General features: G+C 53.0%; 1 protein-coding gene across 1 annotated transcript; it reads right to left on the bottom strand.

The window, feature by feature from the left end:
• Nucleotides 1-177: 177 nt before the first annotated feature.
• On the bottom strand, nt 178-9,348 carry Ckm (creatine kinase, M-type). The gene is made up of 8 exons (XM_031385559.1): nt 9,217-9,348; nt 6,084-6,295; nt 5,507-5,661; nt 4,971-5,103; nt 3,648-3,819; nt 2,133-2,256; nt 1,337-1,526; nt 178-574 (listed from the first exon to the last, which is right to left on the bottom strand). Exons 2-8 carry the CDS (start codon nt 6,274-6,276, stop codon nt 396-398), a joined length of 1,146 nt encoding a protein of 381 aa, XP_031241419.1. The 5' UTR covers nt 6,277-6,295; nt 9,217-9,348; the 3' UTR covers nt 178-395.
• Between the last annotated feature and the right edge of the window lie 1,974 nt (nt 9,349-11,322).

The raw sequence follows: 11,322 nt of genomic DNA, 5'->3' as shown, positions 1-11,322 counted from the left end.
GAGGATTAGAAATTCAAGGCTATCCTCAGCTACATAGGGAATTCGGGGCCAGCCTCGTCTCACAACAGCAAATAATAACCTGGCAGCTAGAGAGGACTGGAGACAGGACAGGACGCCAAGTAAGACGCTAAGAGAGAAGTCCCCGCTCCCCCTCCCTCAATAGCTGGCACACTCAAAGCTAAGGCCACCACGGACTTTTATTTAAGGCAGGGCATGGGCATGGGAAAGCAGCCGGCGCTCCGGAGCGCCCAAGTGCGGGAGTTTAGCAGGTGGGCGGGGCTCCGGAGAGGCAGGTTCTCATTGGCCAGAACCCAGAAGACAGAGCCCATTGATTGGACTTCCAGGGGGCAGGGCTCCAGCCCGCGGCAGGCTGGTGCGCCAGGCGCGCGCCCTGCCTACTTCTGCGCGGGGATCATGTCGTCAATGGACTGGCCCTTTTCCAGCTTCTTCTCCATCTCCACCATAAGCTTCACGCCATCCACCACCAGCTGCACCTGTTCGACCTCGGATGAGCCCAGCCGATCGGCGTTGGAGATGTCGAACACGGCGCCCACCGCAGCCGTGTCCACGCCACCTGCGCGGGAACAGAGACGACGAAGGCATTGAACATGGAGTAGAGGTGCAGGGACGACCCTGTGCCCAACTGCAAACGCCTAGGAAAGCTACTGTTCACAAGTCACCAGTTCTCGATATTGGGCACTGCGTGCCTGGACTTTAGGATGAGGGCTCCACTCAACAAGAAATTGTAGCACAGGCCAGCGAAACAGCTGAGTGAGTAAATATGCTTGCTGCTAAACCTGACAACCGGGGTTCATTTCCCAGGGCTCACATGATGGAAGGCGGGAACTGACTTTGGAAAGTTGTCCTCTGACATCTTCCCAAAAGGAGGAGGAGGGGGAGAAGGGGAGGAGGGGGAGGAAAGGAAGGAAGGAAGAAAATATGCCAGGTGTGGTGGCGCATGACTTTAATCCCAGCATTTAGGAGGCAGAGGCAGAAGGATCTCTAAGTTTGTGTTTGAGGCCAGCCTGATCTACATAATGGGACATCCAGGACTACATAGAGACCTTATCTCAAAACAAAACTATATATATTATATGTAATTTACTAATATATGAGAAAGAGGGAGAGAGAGCGAAATAATGAACATTATGGTTAAGAGTGGTAGCCTGCGTTCAAACTGACCTCATTCCACTTACAGGTGGAGAATCTGAGGGGCCAATAGAGGATTGGGGATGTACGTAAAATACACATCAAATAGTCTTGACCCCGGAACTTGCAGGGTCACCCCTCCTGGGTAGAGCCCTCCCTGGACGCCTTGGGGCAGGGAGGGCCGCACCTGTGCCGCGCTTCTGCAGACGAAGGCGGGTGAGAATCTCCTCAAACTTGGGGTGCTTGCTCAGGTTCGCCAGTTTCACGTGCACACCTCCGCGTAGCCCGGTGCCCAGGTTGGAGGGGCAGGTGAGCACGTAACCCAAGTGTTCGTTCCACATGAAGGGGTGGCCAGCCTTCTTGAAGATCTCCTCAATCTGTGAAGGGGGGAGGGCACCAGGAGTTAGGCTCCAAATGCAGTCTGCCAGCGGGGTTCTGAGGGTCTATGTATTAGGACGTAGGTGAGGTAGGGCGCCCAAGAGTGAGAGTGGAGAACCAACCAGGAGGAATTCTGCCCAGAGAGACCTTGGGCAAAGATGGGGGCTGGTTTCGAACCCTGGGGTTGGGAACAGGGCTTGGTAAATGGGTGAGATGGGTTCTAAAAGGTAGGGCTTAGGCTAGAGCTGGGACTAGAAAGTGAGGATGGGTTAGCGGGTGAGGGTGGGGAATGGTCGGGACCTTCTTAGGGAGTGAAGTCAGAAAAGGGAGCGCTTGCTGTGTGTGTGCACATGTGTGTTCATGTGTGTATGAGTGTGCTTGCGTGTATATGCACATGTGTGTGAGTGTATGTAAGATGCAGAAATTGGAAAGTGGGTGAGGAAAAGCCAGTGTGGGCTTGGTCAATGTGGAAGGGGAGGAGTCTTGGGAACTGGGCGTGGTGGGTTTGAAAGGGCGGGGCTGGGTTTAGGAAGGAACTTGGTTTTCCGACGTGGTGTTGCCGTCAGGACGCAGCCACAGGTCAGCAATGAGACGCAGACACCCACCTTCTGCAGGCCCACACAGAAGCGGCGGAAAACCTCCTTCATATTCCCTCCCTTCTCCATGGAGATCACGCGGAGGTGGTCCTCTTCGTTCACCCACACCAGGAAGCTTTTGTTGTCGTTGTGCCTAAGAAGGGGTGACCCAAGGCCAAGAAGTCAGCAGGAGCCCCCTGGCCCAAGAAAGTAAACGCGTGACCTCGTCCATAGCTGCTCCCTTTAGGCGCCAGGGGACAGACACGGGCACACCGGCTTCCCAGTCACAACTCTGCGAAACTTCAGAGCAGAGAACAGGGATTTTCATGGGCCCCAGTCCCTGAGAACCTTCAACCTTAGCTTGACTCCTCCCCTTGCAGGCACCAGCCTGTAGCCCTGGCACCCAAGAGACTGAAGCAGGAGGATCTTGAGGTTGAGGTCAGCTTCAGGTACAGTGGCATTGTATACCTCCTGTGACCACAGGTTCTACAGACAATGTTTTCTCCACTTAAATTCCAAGATTATCCATTCGGATTTGCATCCCAGGTTTCTGAAAGTTCAGCCATCTTCAGTTTTTTAAAATTATCATTAATGTAACAGTTTTAATTATTTTTTTTGTTCAGAAAGGGGCGTCTTGGCTGCCATTGAACTGGTAATCCTCCTGCCTCAGTCTCTGCAGTATGATGATTGCAGGTGTGCACCACCAAGCCTAGATGATTTATTATTACTGTTGTTGTTGTATTTTCATTTGTGTATTTTGCTGTACAATGCATTTTGTTATTGTTGTTTTAAGACAGGGTTTCTCTTTGTAGCCCTGGCTGTTCTGGAACTCACTTTGTAGACCAGGCTGGCCTCAACTCAGAGACCTATCTACCTCTGCCTCCTGAGTGCTGAGATTAAATGTGTGTGCCACCACCATCCGGCCTTGTACAATGAATTTTTATAAAGATGGTCTTTGTTGACCAGAGTGGTTCCTGCCATCAAGTGATCGTCCCGCCTTGGGACTCTAGAGTAGCTGATACTGAAGGTATGTGTGGTCACACACCTAGGAACCTCTAGGATTTGAATCCAGAGAGTATAAAGTTCCAGTATAAATGTTCTATTTTATTTTATTTGCCATAAGGATTAAATCTGTGCACTATGCATGCCAGGCAGATTCTCTACAGCTGAACCACACTCCCAAACCCTCACTGGGGGATTCTAGGCAGGGGCTCTACCGCTGAGCCACGCCCCCAGTCCTTCTCTGGGGGATTCTAGGCAGGGGCTCTACTGCTGAGCCACGCCCCTGTCTCCAGCTCTCTTTTCAGTTCTTATCTTAAGCCCAAGCTGCTCTCAAATTCACTGTAGTCTGGCTGTCCCTGAGCTTGGGACCTCCTTCCAGGTCTATGCCCCTAGGCCTAAGATGATTTCACTACACTTCTTTGGACCAAGTTTTCTAACCTATGAAGCCTACCCAGGGATCGGCAGTGTTAGAAGGCAAGATCATGGTCTCATGGTCAGAGGGCCAGAAAGCAGCTGGAGGAGCTGGGAAAAGGAGGGACTCACCAGATGCCGCGGGCGTCGGGCCAGTCTCGGGCCATGCCTGAGGCCAGCAGCAGAGGTGACACGGGCTTGTCAAACAGGAAGTGGTCATCAATCAGCTGCTGCTGTTCCTGCTCCGTCATGCTCTTCAGAGGGTAGTATTTGCCCTTGAACTCGCCTGTCAGGCTGTTGAGAGCTGAGGGACCACAAGGAGAGCGGTTGGCAGCTGGCCTCACTTCGGCTGGGGTGCCAAGGTTGGAGGGCCGACTGCACACTAGTGTCGTCCCTAAAACCCTGCACCCGGACATCAAAAAGGTCTCCAAACCACTTACACTCCATGCCTAAACCCAAACGTGTGACCTGTTCCCAGCATTCACTGTCACCTCCTTTTGTGTGCCCATGTCCCCTAAAGACATAAAGCAGACCCTTCCACCAAGTCACCTGCAAGAATGTGTGAGTCCCAGACCTGGCTTTCCTTGTTTTTGTTTCTGCCACCAGGTCCTATCATGTAGCCTACCTAGGCTGACCTCAAACTCAATATGTGTGACATAATCATGGAGGGCTTAAGATTGACCACTACAGGGCTCAGAAGCAGAGGCCAGCCTGATTGACACAATGAGTTGGGGACAGCTAGGGCTATTGAGAGAGATGCTGAAAAAACAAAAACAAAACAAAACAAAACAAAACAAAAACCAACCCCCTTCCTCCGAAAGATTAGCCACTGTCCACTATAGAATTTATGCCTTGTACCAGCTAAGGGCACATACGTGTAATCCCAGCATTTGGGAGCCTGAGACAGGAGGATCACTAATTGGAGGCCAGCCTAGGTTACACAGGGAGTTTCTGTCTCAATGGAACAAAAGACAGAGAAATTTGTAGTCATTATGAACATCTGCTATTGTTTGTTTTCCTTTCTTGTTTTTGAGGAAGAGTCTCCTCCCTATGAGTAAAGGCTGGCCCTTAAATTCATGGTGATCCTTCTGTCTCAGCCTTCCAAGTACTGAGATGACAAGTTGTGGGGTGCCAGGCCCAGGCCAACTAACAGAGACAGTCCTCTGTCAGTTCTCTGCCACACTCGCCAGATTCGTGGCTATGTCCCCTCACCCGAAAAATCTCAGCTCCCCACTCAGAGTGTGTTTACTGGATTAATGAATCAGTAAGTGACTGAGACAGCAATGGGTGTGAAGACCCTGGGGCAGCTGTGTGCAGGACTTCCCACGTTGCCTCCGTGGGCTATGACCCTCCCACCCCACCCACCCATCAGCACGGGTAATGCAGCCATTCTTCTCATGTCAAGGCCAGCTCCAGTGGAACCGGAACCTGAACCGGTGCGGTTGGGGACCTCACCTTCCACAGACAGCTTCTCCACCGCGCGGCGCTCTCCGCGGGAGCAGTGTGGGGGCAGAGTGTAGCCCTTGATGCTGCGTCCAGTGCGCACGCGGCTGCTCAGCACGTAGTTGGGGTCCAGGTCGTCTCCACCCTGGGGAGCACTGGGGTATCAGGGAAGGAAGTGTCTGGCCATCCCTGGTCCCACTTCGTATCCTCCATGAGTCTCACTGCAGGTCTTTCAGGGTCTCTCCAATCCTCCTGAGTGTCCCCTCATGTCCTCTGGGGGGTGGGGGGAATCTGCCCACATCTTCCTGGGTTTGCCCCGGATCTTCTAGGATCTCCCCAAGGCCTTTGGATCTTCCCCAGATTCTCCCAGGTCCCCATGTTGGTACTGAGCTCCTTCCGACGCCCCACCCTGCCGCACTGCCTCACCTGTCCTCAGGACACTCGAATCCCATCCTGTCTCAGGGATCTTCTCTGTCTCCCCACACCTCCATCTACTCTGTGTCTCTGCCCTCTGTTGTCCCCACCACCTATCCCTGGGGGCCAGTGACCTTGAGGTTCTCGTGGTTGAGGTCGGTCTTATGCTTGTCTGTGGGTTTGTAGCCGCCATGGCGGTCCTGGATGATGGGGTCGAACAGGTCCTTGAAGACCGTGTAGGACTCCTCATCGCCGGCCACACAGCCCACCGTCATGATGAATGGGTGACCTGTGGAGTGAGGCTGAGGTCAGCACCAGAAGCTTGAGTGGATGGAGGTGTCCAGTATGGGGAAAAGGGTCATTCCAGAAACCAGGTAAATGGGGCTAAAGATGTTAGAACTCCTTGGAGACCCCAAATTGTAGCATTGCTGAGAACCTCAAACAATCCACTTCTATAGAGGACCCGGAGTGCAACTCAGAAGTACAGCCCCTGCCTAGAATCCCCCAGTGAGGGGTTGGGGGCGTGGCTCAGTGGTAAAGGCCCTGCCTAGCATGTAGGGAGAAGTTCCTAGATATCCTAGAAGTAATTCAAGGAGAGAGAGGGGGGGAGATGTGGAGAGGGGAGGGAGCTGAGGCTCCCTAGAACATGCAGGTGTCTGTCTGCCCAGTGGTCTTCAACCCTTCGGTTTGTCTGTCCTGCTGCATACTCACCTGGGTTGTCCACCCCAGTTTGGATGACATCGTCCAGAGTGAAGCCGGATGGGGTCTCCTTATCTCGAAGCTTATTGTAGAGGTCAGGGGTCAGCACCTTGGCCATGTGATTGTTGTGCTTGCTGAGGTCCGGGTACTCCTCCTGAGGCTTGTAGTTCAGCTTGAACTTGTTGTGTGTGTTGCCGAACGGCATGGTGGCGGCTTTTGGGACCCTGCGAGCAGAGCAGACGGGATGCTGAGCTCAGACTTCGGAACTCAGTTACTGGCTTGCAGTCAGTCGGACCGACCACCGACCGGACCGTGGGCTTGAAACAAGGGGGTGGGGGTTTCTCCCCTGTGAACCCTAAGCCTTGTAAGGAAACATCAGGAGTCCAAGTTGCCTGATGTGAGCCTACTGGGGACCCAGTCTCTCTAGCTGGCAAAGGAGGGCAAAACCTTTTGTCTAAATCCAGAACAGGACAGTCATATAAACAACAACAACAACAAAAATACAGGCTCTAGGGCTGGGATTCCACTGGCAGAGTGCTTGCCCACCAAGTTTAGGGCCCTGGGTTTGGTGCCCAGGAAACCTGGGTGTGGCTGCTCATGCCTGTAATCCCAGCATTTAGAGTATCAGAAGTTCAAGGTCATCTTCTGCTACGTAGAGAGCTGGAGGCCAGCCCAAGCTACAGGAGTCTCTATCTCAACCGGAAGGAACTGAATATGGGCCTTCGCTGGACATGGTGGTCCATGCTTGTAATTCCAACAGAGACAGGAGGGTTGCAGTGAATTCAAGGCTAGCCTGGGCTACAGAAACCCTGCCACCAGGAACTAAAATTAAATAATAAGATGAATAAAAGCAGCAAAAGATCTGGAATCAGATGGTCTGAGTTCGAATTTCGGCTTTGCTCCTTACACGCAGCTGTGTGGCTCTGAGGAGCCTGTTTGGCTTTTCTGTGGCAGTGCTTACCTCTTGGGAGGGGTTCAAAGACAGGTAAAGCACAGCCAGTGCCTGGCACACGTAACACAAATATTGTATTCGATTATTGTTCTTGGGTCTATGGGTGGTTTGAATGAGAATAGCCTCATAGATTCACATATGTGAATGTTTGGTCCTAGAGGTGTGGCCTTGGAGATGTGTCCCTGCTTGTGGGCTTTGAGGTTTCAAAAAATCCACCCCGTTCCCAAGTAGCTCTCACTGTGTCCGGTTGTTGATAAAGATGTGCGCTCTCAGCTGCTGCTCCAGCACCATGCCCACCTGCCTGCCTGCTGCTCCAGAACCATGAGCCCCAAATGAATGCTTCCTCTTTTTTAAGTTGTGTTGGTCATGGTGTTTGTCACAGAAATTGAAAATCAACCTCAACAAGCTCTGTGTGAGGACCCTAGTAAAGATTCTATGTGCACCCCTGAGAAAGGCGATGAAGGCTCCACTGAGATTCTGAAACAAATCAGTCCAGATGTGGTCATAGGAATGGGTCTGGGGGCTTCAGCCACCTCTCCCAGGCCCTCTGCCTCTGGCTGTGTGCAAAGTCTACTTCAAAAGCCGCATCCGTCCTAAGTCACTGCTCTGTGGCCCCAGGCTGTGACTAGACCTCTCTGACATTTGTATCTGGGAGACTGATGCTTTCCCATGGAACTGGCAGAGTTCCAGTCCTTGACTGATGAGCATGGATCAGGCATCTGGCATGAAGCTGCAGCTGGGATCCTAACAGTTACTGTTAAGATTTTTGTTTGTCAGTGCAGGCTCATGTATGTGCACGGGTGTGCACATTCCGGTGGTGGCAAAGGCTGACCTTAGGTGCTGCAACATTGTTATTTTATATATTTTTATTATTATTATTATTATTTTATCTTGAGGTAGGGTCTCTCACAGGCCTGGAGCTAGGCTGGCTGGCCATCCAGCCCCATGGATCCACCTGTCCCCACCTCACCAGGGGGATTCAGATGTTCTCCCCCACAGGCAGCTGTTTTTTGTTTGTTTGTTTAAGAATGTGAATTCTGGGATTTGAACTAAGCCCTAAGCTGCCCCAGTCACCTCCCAGTCATGTCAGGCGTATTTTATTACTATTGCTTTTCATTATTACTTTTATGGACTAAGCCCCTGAAGCACTGACCGTGGGGGGCATGAAGCCTCCGTCAGGGCTGGAAGGAAACCCCAGAGGAAGGTGAGAGGGAAGGTGGACCAAGCTGAGAGAAGAGGGTGGGGCAGGACAGAGACCCAAAGCCCTTGAAGCTGCTACTTTGTGGCTATTTTTAGAAACTCCTCACCCCCCACTGCCACCTGTCCCTCCCTCCAGCTCGCCTTGCACTAAGTCAGCATTGGGACAGGTGGGCTGGGGTGGCCAGGAGGACACACGGCCAGGCCTTGGGGCTCAAGGACACCCCAGGCTTCCAGCCGGATTTCTCCCTTCAGAAGGTTTTGTATCCTCCGCTACGTCTCCTCTCCCCCACCCCCCCCATGGGGGCATCCCAGGAGACAAGACACTGAGGCAAGGCGCAGAAGAGCTACTGAATCCCGGAACTCATCGCAAATTCTCTAAGATCTCTAGGTAAACTGAGTCACGTAGTCCTGCCTTCAAGAGCCCAGAGATAGCCAGACAGAAGGACTCGAAGGAGAGCCAGGGGCCTGCAAGACAGCTCATCAGGTGAAGGCACAAGCCCCCAAGTCTCACACAAGAGAGAGAAACCCAAAGTAGTTCTATGACCTCTGTCCCATGTGCATGTGACACTGTCTGTCCCCCATGCCACACACAAAAATAAATGTAATAATTCTTGAAACTCGACAACCACAGAGAGAGAGAGAGAGAGAGAGAGAGAGAGAGAGAGAGAGAGAGTCCAGGACAATGAGACACAAGGTCACAGAGATACAACACAGACCCACATGGTTACAAAGTTGAAGGGCCACTGACAGGTGTCACTGAGGCAACTGTCTTTGTGGGACTGTTGACTCTGCTAAACAAAGTTCCAGCCCACCCTGTCTTGCAAGGAGGGGACACTTGGCGGCTATTGAGACCTAGGTGGCCCAGACATCTGTCCCCACAACTTGAGCTGCAAAATCCACAACCATAGCATGACTGGTGACCCTTGATCTTCCATGCCCTGCTCCCACCCCCGGTGATTCCTCTCAGTCCCTACCTGGCTGGAGAGGCCCTACCTGACTGGTTGCTCCTGAGCGTCTGTCTGTGCTGTGGAGGTGGTGGTGACCCAGGGGCAGCCCCTGCAGCCCCTGGTTTATATAGAAGAGCCTACAGGGTGTGACTGGCCAGGAGGGGCTGTCCCCAGGGAGGGGCCCCTGAGGGCAGCTGAGCTTTCAGCTCATTGCCCGGGCACCGTGCCCACCCCGAACCCAGGCGTGCAGCTTGCCCAGCCCCATGGCCTTGTATGGGCTGCCCCAGGGGCTGACTCGCTCACTGGTTCCCAGACTAAGTGCTGAGTCTAGCTGGCGGGGGACAGCAGCTGGCCCCTCGCCGGGAACATAGAACAGTAATACTTTGGGTGTCCCAGGCACGTATAAGCCCTGGCCCCCAAGCCTGTTGCAGCCTGCCCTCAGCCCCCTACAGCCTTGATTGTAGCCAGCACCCTCCCTTAGCTTAATTTCCTGCTGAGCATTAGCAGTTGGGAGAACCATTTCATTTCATTTCGTTTGTGTTTTTGAAATAGGGCCTTACTCTGTAGCCAAGACTAGCCTGGAACCCTCTATATAGTCCAGGCTGGCCTCAGACTTGTGACAATCCTTCTGCCTCAGCCTCCCGAGTAGGAGGCTGACTTTAGTTATTTGTTTTGGGTTTTTGAGACAGGGTCTAACTATGCCACCCAGTCTGGCTTTGCACTCGTGGCAATCCCCCTGCCTCAGCCTTCCAAGTGTCAAGATGTGAGTCGTTTTTTGCAGTTATAGGTTCAGAACTGTGCACGCCAAGCAAGCACTGTTCTTTGGAGCCATGACTCTAGCCTACAGCACCTGGGGGGAAATTTCCAGTGAAAGCTAAGGGCCCCCAGACCCAGAAGGATGCAGGAGCCAGGGGGGGGGGGAGCTACCCAGCTACAGGAAAGGCAGTGACTGCGGCCGAAGTTTTAGAACTAGGTTCAGTTTTTCCCAAAAGGCCAGTGCTGGCTGCCCCGGCCTAGTAGAATTGACAGGGAAAGTTACAGAAGCAGAAAAACCATTCTTGGGAAACAAACCCAGGGCTGAGAGAAGTGGCCTGCCCCTCACCCTGGATCCACCTCGGATAGGGTTATTTTTAGAGCAAGCTTCTCCTCCATGTCTACAGAGCCCAAGACCCAGGCACTGGGGTGGGGGGGCTCAGGCAGCAGGTGTTGGGGGGGGCAACCACATGTCCGGGTTAATTATAACCAGGCATCTCGGGTGTCCCCAGGCCTTGCCTCCTTACATGGGCAGCCTAGACCTATAGTGGCTGCTCTCAGTCCCTGGGTAGAGGTGGGCTAGGTGGCCCCCAAGCTGTGGAGGGCAGACACAATATGACAGGAACTTTTTGCCCCTCAGCTGTGACCAAGGACCTCAGTGTCCAAAGAGGAGATTCATGGAAATGAGCTGCACCATGGGAGTTTCCTCCTCTGCCTGGGAGGTGCCAGGATTGCCCCAGCCTCCCTCTGTTGATTCCTTCTAGGGTAGCCAGCATGGCTTCATTCCATTCTCCCCCATTTCTGCCCAGGCTGGTGAGGGGAGCCTGCTCTAGGGGGCGGAGAAGGGAAGAAGTGTTTAAAATGTTCCTGGGGTTCATCCTCTGGTCCTGGCACCCCATGTTCCTTGCTAGCATGGTCAGATGAGCAAAGGCCTCTTTTGGGGTCTTAGAAAGTGATGCCCAAGAAACTAAAAGGAATTGGGTTTCAAGAGTTCAAGGCAGCCGGGCAGTGGTGGCACATGCCTTTAATCCCAGCACTTGGGAGGAGACAGAGGCAGGTGAATTTCTGAGTTCGAGGCCAGCCTGGTCTACTTTTGGTTTTTTGAGACAGGGTTTCTCTGTATAGCTCTGGATAGCTCTGGCTATCCTGGAACTCACTCTGTAGACCAGGCTGGCTTCGAACTCAGAAATCCGCCTGCCTCTTCCTCCCAAGTGCTGGGATTGAAGGCGTGCACCACCACCGCCCAGCCAAGGCAAAAAAGCCACTTTTTAAATTGAACCCTTACTGGGGAAACTGAGGATCCATGGTGCCCTCCCCCCTCCCCCGAGGGATCTCTGTGACATCTGAGGTGGACAGAGCAAGTTGTGCAGGGAGGGAGCAGAGAGTAGAGCAAGGTCTC

The sequence above is a fragment of the Mastomys coucha genome, unplaced genomic scaffold (genome assembly GCF_008632895.1).
Source record: "Mastomys coucha isolate ucsf_1 unplaced genomic scaffold, UCSF_Mcou_1 pScaffold21, whole genome shotgun sequence".
Lineage (NCBI taxonomy): Eukaryota > Metazoa > Chordata > Mammalia > Rodentia > Muridae > Mastomys > Mastomys coucha.
The sequence above is the reverse complement of the archived record's forward strand: the minus strand, read 5'-3'. Positions and strand labels throughout refer to the sequence as shown.

What these genes read in the sequence shown, in the direction of transcription:
- Ckm (XM_031385559.1), bottom strand. Translation starts at nt 6,276, where the DNA reads ATGCCGTTCGGCAACACACACAACAAGTTCAAGCTGAACTACAAGCCT. An exon ending in CCCGACGCCCGCGGCATCTG is followed by an intron (nt 2,257 to 3,647) that starts GTGAGTCCCTCC and finishes ACCCCTTCTTAG; the next exon opens with GCACAACGACAACAAAAGCT. An exon ending in TCTGTGTGGGCCTGCAGAAG is followed by an intron (nt 1,527 to 2,132) that starts GTGGGTGTCTGC and finishes CCCCCTTCACAG; the next exon opens with ATTGAGGAGATCTTCAAGAA.